The sequence below is a fragment of the Hemitrygon akajei genome, chromosome 3 (assembly GCF_048418815.1).
Source record: "Hemitrygon akajei chromosome 3, sHemAka1.3, whole genome shotgun sequence".
Classification (NCBI taxonomy): domain Eukaryota; kingdom Metazoa; phylum Chordata; class Chondrichthyes; order Myliobatiformes; family Dasyatidae; genus Hemitrygon; species Hemitrygon akajei.
In genome coordinates, this window is record NC_133126.1 from 169,269,267 (window position 1) to 169,283,672 (window position 14,406).

The following is a 14,406-nucleotide window of genomic DNA, read 5'->3' on the forward strand; positions in this document are numbered from 1 at the left end:
TCTCAGCTTGTTTTTGAGTTGATTCATTAGGCTAAAACCTCGCTCACAGTCCGCACTAGACACAAGAAAGGCTCCCCCAATGTCCATCAACTGCACAAGGTCGCAAAACTGTTCATTTTGAAGCACAAATGCCACCATTCGAGCAAGGTTTGAAATCAGTTTGGATTTAATTTTTTCTTGCATGGAAAATTTAAAATCATTAAACTATCTAACTTACAGTATTTTCAACTAGAAAATCATGATACTTTAGACATAAGGTATTAACTTGTTCATCGCCAAATGTGAAGTCACTATCTGCAATTGCAGAGAAATCAAAAGCAGACCATTCTTGTACCTCATCTTCAGGAAACCTTTCTTCTAAATGAACAAAGACTGTTTATAAAAGTCAACAGCGAACTTGTATCTACTGTGACGCTTTCTTCATGTTGTTGGCTTAGCAAACTTTAACTTGGTCACTCCACGAAACATTGTCTCCCAGATACTGCTTTTTTTTTTATCTTAATGTGTTGAACTGCATGTAAAGAGTTATTAATTTCAACAGCTAACAACACACTGTCGATAAGAACTTTGATCTTTTCTGGGTTTGATAATTTTTGTTCTCGCTCATCTGCACTCAACCGTAACATGTGTAGCACTCCTGTAACAGGTAATGACAGGTTCTGTTTCCTGAGCTTTTGTACACCATCCAAATGCGATTTACTTGCCAAATGATGCTTCAAAAAATCAAATTTCCAAATATCATCCCACTTCCTTCCACTAGCAAATTCTCCAGCAATTTTTGCATCACAATACAAACAGATAACTCCAATTTCCAAATTATACATAAATCTTTCTGATAGCTGAACGTTCATGACCTCATGAGCTTTCAGTGTAGCAGTTTCTACTATTTTGTTAAGCCATTCAACTTTAAACAAATTTGCAGTTCTTTTGCACTTCACGCCTTTCGCTTCTTTTGAATTTGACATAGTGAATCAATATTTTTTTCCAATGAAAACTTAGTATGCTACCTACAGGATTTGAAACAGATCTTTGTAAACTTAATGATATGAACACCGTCCACCAAATACGGCAACCGCCGTGATGCAGCTGTACAAACCGGAGCAGGAAAGGTGATGTGACGCAAATTAGTGATGTGCATTGTGGTATTTGAAAAACCGACTAACTGGTTAACAGAAACATTTAGCTAAAAGATTATTTTCAGTAAGTATAATTATTAATTACTACATTATTTTAGGTAACTAACCTTTTGTGCACACATTTGTGCGCTGGTCGAAAAATGTGTGTGCACGTGCACAGCTTAGAGGGAACATAGGCTGAGAGTATAATTATGTCAGGCTGATGTTAACATAATTTGCAATTTAGATTTCCCAACTTATACATGTTCAAAAATTTTCCAGGTAGTATATCCAAGATGGAGAATGAGACAGATAGATTTGTGGATATTAATAGAATCAAAGGATGGCGTGCTTAGGGTAGAAAAGGTACTTAGGACATAGAACATACAATGATTTTACTGAATTCATTGATCAAGGGGCCGTATGACTTCCTGTTTCCATTGATAATATGTTCATATACTAAAAAGGCTACATCAGGTTTGGACAGATTAGGAGAATGGGTAAATATGCACGTGGCATATGGAGTAAAGTGTAGAGTATATGGTCATGCACTTTGGTAAAAGGAATAAAGATGCAGATTATTTTCTGAATGGAGAGCAAATTTAGAAATCAGAGGTGCAAAGGGACTTGGGAATCCGTGCAGGACTTCCTAAAGGTTAATTTACAAGTTGAGTCAGTAGTAAAGACAACAAATGAAATGTTAGCATTCATTTTGAGAGGACTAAAATATAAAATCAAGGATGTAATCCTGAGGCACAATACTAATCTTATTTATTAAGCACTTTTTATACAAATGACATAGTTCAAAGTGCTTTACAAATGGGATAACGAGAAAATACAAAAATAAAAGACAAAGATGTTAGCAAGGTTAAATGTATAGGTTTTGAGCTGGTGTTTAAAAGTGACAAATGATCCTGCATGCCTTATAGTTTTAAGTGTTGAGTTCTACAGTTTAAGAGTGTAGTTCAAAATAACTGGCCTGCCAATTACATTGGACAGCAACTCTTTTCAAGTGTTGCTTCCTGTGACATTTTTTGTGGTTATGATAGACCATTTAAGGTGAGTACAAATATAATTTCAGCTACTTGTATCACACAGAAATTTGGAGACACAAGAAATGAACTTTTATTAAATATAATTTGATTAACTGCATAATGGTGCTGACACTTAGCAATAGTTCAACTAAGCTAGAAATGTTTTGTTGATGATTTTCAATTATACTCAGTCTGAGGCTTCTCACTCAAGTATCCAACAATAATTAGGCAGCATTGATGGATTCCAGTTGCCCTTATACCAATGATCACACTGTCCTAGTGAAACCTTTCACCATGCTCATTACTGACAGTGCCAAGATTTTCAGGGAAGAAGTCTAAATGGGAATGCAGAAAATGAATCTTTAGTGACCTATTGCACTTCTTGATTCTGTATACTTGAAGCATGTTGTCAACCAACTCTGTAGTTGTCAAGAAAATTTTCAACAACATCCTTGAATGCCTTCCATGTGATTTTCTCCAGTCCCACTAGACATTCTGCAACTTGCCTGTCATTGATGACCTGTTTGATTTGTGGACCAACAAAAATGCTTTCCTTAACCTTGGCATCAGTTATTCTGGGAAACATTTGTCTCAAATATCAAAATCCTTCACCTTCCTTGTTTATCGCTTTAACAAAATTTTTCATAAGCCTCAGTTTTATATGAAGAGAAGTTAAAAATATCTTTATTAGTGGCTTATGTATCACACTTTTTTGCCTTGGAACCAACTGCTTGCAGAGTGGCCAATCCTTTTTAATGTAATGAGATCGTTTAGCATGGCTGTCCCATTCACAAATGAAACAACAGTACTTGGTATATCCAGGCTGCATTCCTAGTAGAAGTGCTACTACTTTTAGATCACCACAGATGTTCCAGTTGTAGTTGCTGTACTGTATATGTTTTAATAAGACTTCCAAATTTCAGTAGTTTTCTTTCACATGTACTGCATAGCCGATTGGTTTTAAAAGGTGGACGTGGCTGTTGTGTAGTAACATAGCTTTCAGGCTTAGTGAATTAGCACTGAAGAATCCATAAAAAGACACCATTGTTGTGGGTCATACTGGCACCCCAATAGGCCTAGACAGGACAGAAAAAATTTCAGCTAACATTGTGGGCAACATTTTAATTGACCTGAATTATGAAGCCAAATATCATATGTAGGCAATTCCAAAAAAAGGTGCATGATAGGGACATTTCATGGTGATTTTCATCATCAAGCAACCCAAAATCCATAAGATACACCTAAAAGTATTCAAGAAGCAAAATCTTTGCAGTCTAGTGTTATCTTCCGAGGGAAATTGTTAAATTTAAGGCATCGGCCAGACCACATTTGGAGTATTGTGAGCAGTAATGGATCCCGTATCTAAGAAAGGATATGCTGGCATTGGAAAGGGTGCAGAGATGGCCCATGAGGTTTACAAGAATGATTCCAGGGATTACAGTTTAGAAGAATGGGGGGGGGGGGGGGATCTCATTGCTATCTATTGAATATTGAAAGGCCTAGATAGAGTGACTATGGAGAGAATGATTGCAATAGTGGGACAGTCTATGACCAAAGGGCACAATCTAAGAATAGAAGGATGTCCCTTTAGAATAGAGATGAGGAGGGATTTCTTTAGCTAGAGGGTAGTGAACCTGTGGCTCTGAAGGCCAAATCATTAGGTATATTTAAAGTGGAGGTTGATAGGTTCTAGATTAGTAAGGGTGTCAAAAGTTATAGGGAGAAGGCAGAAAAAAGGTTTGAAAGGGAGAATAAATCAGCCATGATCAAATGGTGCAGAAGACTTGATGGGCTGAATGGCCCAATTCTGCTTGTATGTCTTATGGTATGTCTACTCTGATTTGGTGCACTTGTGAAAGAGAAATCTATTTTCTGGAATGATGGCTCAAATGATAAGAAGAACTAAAATCACTATCAAAGATCAGCTATAGAATATCATAGATTTTCCTCATTCTTCATGAATGTGTTTGCTCACTTCAAAAACATTAATACTGCTTAAGAATATTTTGCATCCTTAGACTACACCATGTTATACTGAAGATTTTCCTCTGAAACATCAGCACTTAAAAACATAAACATTACAAACCTACAGGTATAGAGAACTTGCTGTTGGTAACTCATGACGAAACAACAAAACACAATACTGACACTCTTCTATAAAAGATGTTAAGAAATCTGAGACACTATTTTTCTTTATAGACTGAATCTACAGATCAAGGTTTTTCATAATTTAAATCAAATTAAAACATGTATTGTGAATTATTCTGCAAAAGATGTATTTAAGAGAACAAAGAACATCTTTGCTTTCACCCAGTAAAAAAAAAGCAAATATAGCAAGTTTATTTTTTGTGGTTGCAGCAACAAATAGTCCTATTTCATTACTTTGCAGCATTTGTCAGTGCGCAATTTAGACAGCAAACCAAGAATAATAACTATGTCCCTTCTTACCAATTAAATGATCCAAATCTTTAACTTTAGTTATGACTGAATGTGGATTTGACAATTTTATCTGCACACTACTATTATTGGTGCTTTCTACAGATTAAATTTGACAATACAACTGATCTTATAGTTTGATTCTATATTTACATTATTAAATATAATTGCTGAGCATTCCTTTTCACACTCAGGTTTACATCTATATCCTCACCATCAAATGCCTATAAATTTGTTTTCTCTTTTAAAAAGGAGCTGCAAATAATGTTAAGGTCTTTTTATCAGAATGAAAATTTTGATACCGTTGTTAGAGGAGGAGAAGGGGAAAATGAGGGAAGGAGGGTGGTGAGAGGGGTTAGAGTTGGGGGAGGGGAGCCCAAGAAGGGTTAGAGTGAGGAAGGGAGTGAGATGGGTGAAAGGGAATAGTACAATTATCTTATAAAAATGAAAGGTAACTTCAAACAATTATATGAAGATATACAGTCAGCCCTTCTTATCCGCGAGTTCCGCATGCATGAATTCAACCAACCACGAATCGAGAAAACCTGGAAGTGCTCTTCCAGGACTTGTATGAGCATTGTTCGCCTCGCATCTCATTCGTTCGCTACTTTGTTCCTGTGAAAAAATGGCTTCTAAAAAACAATTAGGTGGTCAAAGCAATTCCTCAAAGGCTAAGAGGAATGTGCTATCTCTCGCCGAGAAAGTAGAAATATTAGATCTGTTCAAAAGTGGCATGTCGCATTCTGAAGTGGGCCGTAAGGTCGGTAAGAACGAATCAAGCATTCGCACAATAAACCAGAAAGAAGCTGAAATTCGTGGAAGTGTTAGTGCTGCCCCGACAACGGCAAAAGTAGTCTCTGGTACATGATAAAGTGCTTGTGAAGACTGAGAAAGCATTAAGTGCGTGGCTAGAGGACATGTCACAGAAGCAAATCCCTGTTGATGACCAAATTTTATGTGTAAAAGCTCTTAGTCTCTATGAGCACTACTGTGATGGGGTTGATGAGAGCAAGAGAAAATAGTTTGCTAGTAAAGGATGGCTGGCTGGCTATGTAAAGTGCTACAGCCTCAAAAACGTAAAGATCACGAGAGAATTGGCATCAGCTAATGTCGAGGCTGCAGCAGCGTTCCCAGAGGAGCTGCAATTCTGAAGTCTCGACGTTCAATGCTTGAAGATCCTCAGCCCTCAACCTCCACAATTCCTGACTTTTACTGAGCCTCCTCCAAAGTGTCCTTATTCCCTAAACAAGACAGTGTACTCGTTGTTTTACTCGTTGTTTGATCTTTGTTCTCCTCGCGTCTCTTTCATTCGCTGCTTGTGTTGTGAGCGAGAGGAACATGTACAGTTTATTTTCTTGTCAATATTCCCTAAACAAGACAGTGTAACAACTATTTACATAGCATTTCCATTGTAGTAGGTGTTATAAGTTCTGTAATCCAGAGATGATTAAAAGTTTTACGTGTTTGATCATTGTTCACTTTGCGTCTCGTTTGTTCGCTGCTGGTGTTGTGAGTGAGAGGAACATGTACAGTTTTTTCTTGTTAATATTCCGTAAACATTACAGTATAACAACTATTTAATAGCATTTACATTGCATTTGGTATTATAATCTAGAGATGATTTAAAGTATACAGGAGGATGTGCATAGGTTATATGGAAATACTATGCCATTTTATATAAGAGACTTGAGCATCCGTGTTTTTTGGTATCCACGGGAGATCCCAGAACCAATCTGTCGCGGATAAGGAGGGTTGACTGTACTGTATATTGTAAGGAAAGATCTGATCTAGCTTTCCAATATTTTACAATTACATTTCTTTTGTTAATGCATCAGAATGTCATTATCAGTTGAGGATATGGTGACAGGATTAATCTCATAAAACAAAGAACTAAAAACTTCTGTATCTATATTCCAGTTTACATTCAATACAGCAACTGACACTGCAGAATATAATTTTACAATAGTGGCACACTACAATTCATTTCAAAAAATAATGTGAACAATTAAAGGAAAATATTCTATAAAAATCCTATAAATTACTGGAAATCTGTTCAAAGAAAATCATTAATGATTTTATATTAAAGAAAATGTGAAACATTGCAATGTGGGAAAAAATTCTGTTGCAAAACTAGATAGAAAAATCTTAAGAACAATTAGAAGATCAGGAAATGGTTTTAAAATTCAAGATTCACAATTTCTGGTTAGTTCATTAATCTAGCAACTAGTGAAAATATTATTTTCAATAAAATATAATCATGTACATTGGACAAAGTGATGTTCAACTGTGTGACTGCATTCTCCTCTTAACTCTATCTGTAAGTTTGTAGATGATACTGCTGCAGTGGGCCACATTCAGAATAATGATGAATTGAAGTACAGGAAGGAGACAGAGAACTTAGTAAACATTTTGTCATGACAAGAAACTTCCCCTCGATGTCAGTGAACAAAAAAGGTGGTCATTGACTTCTGGAAGGGGGACAGTGCACATCAGTTGTGCTGAGGTAAAGTGGGTCGAGAGCTTCACTTGGAGTAGTGTCTTGCCACATACACAGCGCAGCCAAGAAAGTTCATCAACACCTCTACTTGCTCAGGATGCTAAAGAAATTTGGCATGTCCCTGTTGATATTTTATATTCATATACTATGGACAGCATCCTATCTGGATGCATAATGGCATGGTATTGCAACTGCTCTGCATGTGACTGTAAGAAACTGCAGAGACTTGTGGTCACAGCTCAAAACTTCACAGAAAACAGCCTCCCCACAATGGACTCTGTCTATACTTCCTGCTGCCTCCAGTGAAGCAGCCAGCATAATTCAAGGCCCCACACACCCCAGACATTCTCTCTTCTTCCCTCTTCCATCAGGCAGAAGATCTAAAAGCTTTAAAGTATGTACTACCTGCTTTTATAAGACTATTGAATGGTTTCCTGGCGTGAAAACATGGACTCCTGACCTCACAAACTACCTTGTTATGACCTTGCAGCTTACTGTTCTCCTGCCGTGCACTTTCTCTACAGCTGTTATTATTTACTCTACATTCATCATTTTTCCCTCAATGTACTGTGTAATGATTTGATCTGTATGAACAGTATGTAAAACAAGATTTTCACTGTATCTATGTGACAATAATAAACAATTCCAATTAGAATTCTAAAAAGACGGCAGGAATCATTAAGATAGGTTTATATTTCAAATGTTAATCTTCACATGCAGATTGAGTAGAATCTTTCACCATCCATCTATATTGCCTAAACAATTATATCTTCAAATGCTGTGTGATTCAAAGTATTGTTTGGAATGACATTTATTTCAAACATTGAGAGACCTGTAATCACTTCATCCTTCCTTGATTAGTATCTCTCTCAAACAGCTCATGAAGAGAAGTTGGCAAATAGTTTCAAATCCCTTTAATCTGACAATTTTTATTTTTTAAAATAATATTGTAAAGTCTGGTCTGGTGAAAGAAGCCATACTCAGTCACCACTTCATGCAAAGAATACAAAGTAAAACAAGAATCTATACAAAGCCACAAACTCCACACAAGCTGCTAAGTCACCTTGGTGTGAGGGCCAGGCCTCCGTTTAATGGTATTGGTGTTATTATCAATCTCAAAGAAGAAGTGCGGTTCAAAGCCATTCTGTTACAGAGAGAAGCAGAGGACAGAGCTATAAGCATGAAAGTCCAAGAGCTTTCCAAAAAAAAAAAACAGCTAACGACAGCCTTTGAGATAGATGCCTAACATATTCTGGATTATAACAATAATGTTTCCTTGCTAAGGCTTGGTTTGTGATTTACAGATAATATAATTACATGGTAAAGATTTTACAAAAATGCAAGTTAAATGAACTCAAGCAGAACTTAACTACTTTCCTTGCCTTTAAGGGCTGGACAATTATTCCACTAAGATAAAGTCAAGAAGGCTGAGAGGAGATATGATAAAGATATACAAATTTATGAGCACAGGTACAGAAAACACTACAATTAAAGGGAACATACTGTAAATTTAAGCAATGAAAGGTCTAGACGCATTATAATGAACAATTTTTTCACCCAAAGTTGCGGTGCATTTCACTGGGTGAAACGAGGATGCTAGAGGAAAAAATTCTCACAAATGTTTAAGTATAATCTAGAGGAGCACTTAAATAACCAAGACATTCACAGGTCATGTACCAAGCGTAGATAAGTGCGATTAGAAGATGGGTACTTGATAGTGTGGACATGGTTTTCAAAGGGCTTGTTACTACCCTGTATAACTCCAAGATATGGTAATAGCAAGCATTTCAAAATGTACAGCCATTTACATAATTTTTCATAAAAATGAAACGCAAATTCTATGGAGATTGTCAATAATCAGTTAAGTCAGAAATGATAACATGATGTACAGGCAAAAATGAAAGTGGTAAGCACAAAACATTTGCCTTTAAGTGATGGGCAATTATTCCACTAAGATAAAGTTGATCAATGATGGGCAAACTCGACACACTCCTCTACATATTCAGAGAAAACCCTCACTTTAATTTGTCATTATCCATATAACCAGCCCTGTTTCCAGCAGTCAGCTTTTCTGTTACTGTATCTCTTCTCTTAACCTGATGGTCACCTATGTTAGGTTTCTAGTTCTACACCTTTAACTAAACTGCCCTGCAAATAATAACTTGGCAATTCATTGAGAAAATCACCAAACTATTACTGTGGATCAGAGGCAGAATTCCATATAGTTCAAAACAAAGTATTTTACAAGAATTCCTAAATTACAGTATAATCATAAATTCAGGTCTGCACTACCATGTATTCATATTATTCAATTAATCTTCAGTGAACTAGATGAAGTATGGTTAATATAATCAATCACTAGCCACAAAATAATCAAGGTAACTGTCATCTAATGACAATAACCAACTATGCCAACATACAAAATTTTCTATTCACCATACTGTTTGTCTTACTTCAAAGCATTGTTTTATAAATTGCGGACTTTTAAAATCTTTTTTTACCCACACTTTTTTGCAGCACCTGAAATACAAATCTTTTAAGGTAACAGAAGTAATGAAAAGATATGATATGACAGCTATTGCTGGGTTCCACCTAGAAATAGGAGGTTAATTTGTGGAAGCGCAAGAAAAGCAAATGCTTTTTCAATATGAAACGATTCTCACCTTCCAACCAACAATTCTCTGCCAAAAGAATATACAATACTCTATAAACATGTGAATCTCAAAAGATTTTTGAAAAGTCACTACATATAGATGAAGCCCATGTCAACTTGTAAATGGTATTCCCTAGCTCTATTCATGTAGTCCTGATTTCAACTCCCACTCTTTAAATATGAATCCAATGAGATCAGCTTCCACCGCCCTTCTTAAGCATTCTGGATATAAATTATTTGAAACAGAAGACCTGTGTCAAAATGACTACTGTTATTATTGAAATGACATGATATAGATGACATTTCATTCAGAGTGGCCAAACAATGAAGAATGAAAGCTAACATGGCTACAAAAAATATTCCCTTTGAATAAAAACTAACCTAACCATAAAAATGACGAAGACAAATAAAAATCTACAAAAAAAAAAGTGTAGAAATAAGGGGAGCTATGTGCATCTTTATATTAACCTGAAAAGAATTTGGATTAAGTAAGCAAAATTTACAGATATGATATATCAAGGTGAGTAAAACCGGAAACTGAAAATGAAATGTAAAAATCCAGTTAAAACTGCACTTAATCATTCAGACACACAGACCAAAATACTCTATTGCAAGGAGACCCAAGATAGAAATTTTGAAAAAGTAATTCCATGCTGGACTTTGTGTAGTTGCTGCAAAAATTAATAAACAATAAGCATTTAGATGATAGGGCAGCCCAAAAACTTCTATATGTATTATGTACCTTCTTTTATAACACAGATATAAACATGCATCTTGATGATTTCTACGTGCTCCCGACTCTACCAATAAACAGCCCATTGGTTATTATGGCAGACAGAACTTCAGGCAAGTGTGGAGCACATGCAACTCCACGCAAAACATGACATAATTCCATGCCTCCCTGTTCAGGTCAGAACAGCATTATCTACAGATTCAAGTCAATCAGGTAACTGAACAAATCACTTCTACATAAAACTAATGAGAATAGCACAAACCACATCAATCTTTCTCAAATTTAATTTAAACATGCTATATTCACAAATATTTGATTTTCAGGAAGTTTTCACATCTTCACTCAGGTCATTTTGGAATGCAAGTGCAGAATCAATTAAGTAATAGACTTGAATTGGGATTAATTTTCTATCCTGTAAACTACTACCAGATTTTTTGTTATCAGGTGGTAGGAATACAGTTATTTTAATCACAAGAATTGTAGAAATCTTTCATTAAAACAAGTGATGTACTACAAAAAAAAAGGTATTCAATTCCGATCCAAATCAAAGGTAAAAGTTATATTGACTGGCTTAATCAAATCATCAGGGAGAATTCCTATACTGCTGCTGAGGGGATTTCTTATCTTTGTCTAGCAAAGTCAGATGTACATTTTGCTGTGGATTACCTTTTAGATTTAGGGTTTAATACACAACTTTCTCTCAATTGTTTGAATGGTTTTACCAACAGGGTTCAAATCTTCAGCAAATAGATTGTACACCAAATCTACCTGTTTACACTTTATGTTCTTGTTCCATTTTTATTCTAAGTTCATCTATAACCTTTTGTTCTTGTTCACCTACATTCATGATCCAATGTAAACACAACAGTGCAGTACTTCTTCCCCTTTGTTTTGGTGATCCTCATGACATAGTGCAAAATATATGGTTTTCAACTTGAGAGTGTTGCATCACTAACTGAAAATGTGGTTTTATTCAAATATGAAACTCAATTTTTTAAGGGATCTATCAAAATATCAGGCATCAAAAGTCAAATTTGACTTCCAAAGCCAAAGCTTTAGCTAAGCTAAAGTGAAGTGTTGTATACCTTTGCATACAAAATCTGATAAAAACATTTGTTAAGGATTCTAAATTAGCAAATCCACTCAGTTAAATGATCAGTAAAACAGAACACTGTTTTTCCCTGCACAACATTGAAACAGCGCATCTACATATTACTGGTTTTCCTGTCTATTTTGTTGTATTATTGAGGATCTCTAGCATCATTTTGTTTTGAAATTGAAGATATGAGAATGGTAACAACTCCTCTACAGTACCAACATAAAGTATTCCCAGGAAAATAATACATTAGATGTTAAGCAGGCATCATGGCACCATGCATATGGTGGCAGAATCATAGTAATTCAAATTTTATTACTCTGTTCTAATACTCACTTCAATCATTAATTAATAAAATGTCAACTGAGGGCTTTTTGTTCCCAGGAACTGTACCCACAAGAAACTAAACAAAGCTGATCTAAAACTAAAACTAAACTGATCTCAAGTAAACTATTTATAGACTTTTGTCAGAGAGGCTGTTTATATCATATTAGAATAACCAGGAGTCAAAAATCAAGAAAAAATGACAGGAAAGAAAAGTGCAGCACTACACTCAACTTCCAACTCATTGCACTCTTAACTTTGTCTGTGGAACAGCACTTAAAATGGGATCAAGTAACAGAACATTAGCACTATCTCTCTTCCAATCAAATGCTTGATTTAATTCTGTTTAATTTCACACCTAATTTAAATGCAAGATAAAAAACTTCTTTTATTTCTTTGTTTTGCCTATCTTTAGTTATTATTATAGGATGTATTAAGGGTTTGAAATGTATGAGTTTTCCATCACTGGGAGAGAAACTTTGTTTACATATCTGTCATAATGATGTACAGCAGTGATGGCAAACAGCTTTTTTGTGGGTTGTGCTATTCAATCAATCTGACTGAAAGATTGCATGGCATGCCATTTCTATAATCTAAACTTCTATTATAATACAGGCTAATCCATGCAGGCACACTCTTACCACTAATAAGGCGCTATCATCTGTGTGCTGAGACCGTCTGACAGGGTAATGTTTGGGGTGCTGGGGAAGGGTAATGGGGAAAAAGATGAATAAATACAATAAAATACAACAAGTAACCTTAATAGTCAAATGTAGGGACAAGCACTGGAATAGAGTTAATCAAACCTACGTATGTGCAATTAATTAAGTTATTGATTTTAGAATCCAAACAATTGCAGAAAATTAAACTGTGCACTTCATCTAACATATTACGCTGCCAAGGACCAAGTCATTATTTAGAAAAACCATGACTCATGCACTCACAACTGAAACTACCCAGGATCCAGATAATTTGCCCAATTAATCAAATTGTACATACTACAATATTTATATGTAAAAGAATTGGGGAAAATTTTAGTCTAATGTGAAAGAGAACTGATGTGGGTTAAATGCAACCTAGTAAAACTCTTTTAGTAGCAAGGAACGTTGATCAGCAACTTGCTTCTAGGAAAAAAAGTTTACTTTTAAAATACAAGACATTCCGTAGATGCTGGAAATCCAGAGCAACACACACAAAATGTTGGAGGAACTCAACACGTCAAGTAGCATCTATGGAAACGAATAAACAGTTTTGCGTTTTGGACTGAGATCCTTCATCAGGACTGGAAAGGAAAGAAGAAGCCACAAAAAGGTGGTGGGGAGAGGGGAAGAAGGACAAGCTAGAAGTTGACAGGTGAAGCCAGGTGGGTAAGACGGGGGGTGGGGGGGGGGAATGAGGCAAGAAACTGGGAGGTGATAGGCAGGAAAGGTAAAGATCTGGAGAAGAAGGAACCTGATAGGAGAGGAGAGTAGACCATAGGCAAAAGGAGGTGTACCAGTGGGAGGTGAGAGGAGAAGAATTAACTGGTGGGTCAGAGTGGGGAATTGAATAAGGAAGGGGAAAGGAAAATGACCAGAAGTTGGAGATATCGATGTTCATGCCATCAAGTTGTAAGCTATCTTGACAGAATATGAGGTGTTGCTCTTCCAAACTGAGCATGGCCTCATCGTGGCAGTACAGGAGGCCATGGACCGACATGTCAGATTGGGAACGGAGATTGGAATTAACATGGTCAGCCAGGAGGACATCCTGCTTTTTGCAGATGGAGTGTAAGTGTTCAACAAGCGGCCTCCTAATCTTCATCGGGTCTCACCAATGTATAGGAGGCTGCACTGGGAACACTCAATACAGTAGATGACCTCAACAGATTTGCGGGGTGAATTGTTGCCTCACCTAGAAGGACTGTTTGGGGCCCTGATTATGGAGGTGATGGGCAGGTGTAGCACTTTAGCCCCTTGCAGGAGGGAGATTAATGGGGAGAGATGAATGGAAAAGGGAATCACAGAGGGAGCAATCCCTGCAGAAAGCAGAGAGTCGGGGGGGAGGTGGTGGAATTGGAGAAAGTAAGGATCTGTTTGGTAGGGTTCTATTAAAGATGGAAGTTGCTGAGAATAATGTGCTGGATGCAGAGGCTCATGGGGTGGTAGGTGAGGACAAGAGGAAATATTTCATTAAGGCGATGGGAAGATGAGGTGAGGGCAGACGTCTGGGAAATGAAAGAGCTGCAGGTGAGGGCAACATCAATAGCAGAGGAAGGGAAACTGCGCTCTTTGAAGGAGGAGATCATCTCTGATGTCCTGGAAAAGCTCCCATCCTGGAAGCAGATATGATGGAGACAAAGTAACTGAGAAAAAGGAATGGCATTTTTTACAGGAGACAGGATGGAAAGAGGTATAGTCAAGATAGCCATGGGAGTCAGTAGGCCTATAAAAAATATCAGAAGGTAGTTTGGTTCCTCCAAACATGTAGACAGAGATTGTGATAGGGAAGGGAAGCATCAGAATGGATCAGGAGAATT

General features: G+C 36.6%; 1 protein-coding gene across 10 annotated transcripts in view; it reads right to left on the reverse strand.

Annotated features, from left to right (window-relative positions):
* The window catches only part of LOC140725615 (DISP complex protein LRCH3-like), a 144,655-nt gene that overhangs the window by 35,691 nt on the left and 94,558 nt on the right, over positions 1-14,406 (reverse strand). For 5 of the 10 annotated variants that reach the window (XM_073041281.1, XM_073041285.1, XM_073041280.1 and 2 more), the window contains 2 exons: positions 12,530-12,589; positions 8,146-8,226 (listed from right to left, as the gene is read on the reverse strand). The exons of 1 other annotated variant lie outside the window; for it this stretch is intronic. In XM_073041281.1, the coding sequence (XP_072897382.1) occupies positions 8,146-8,226; positions 12,530-12,589 (141 nt within the window). Of the gene's footprint in view, positions 1-1,516; positions 3,226-8,145; positions 8,227-12,529; positions 12,590-14,406 lie in introns of those variants that run through there. 4 more of the 10 variants (XM_073041289.1, XM_073041284.1, XM_073041291.1 and 1 more) reach the window with 3 other exon arrangements.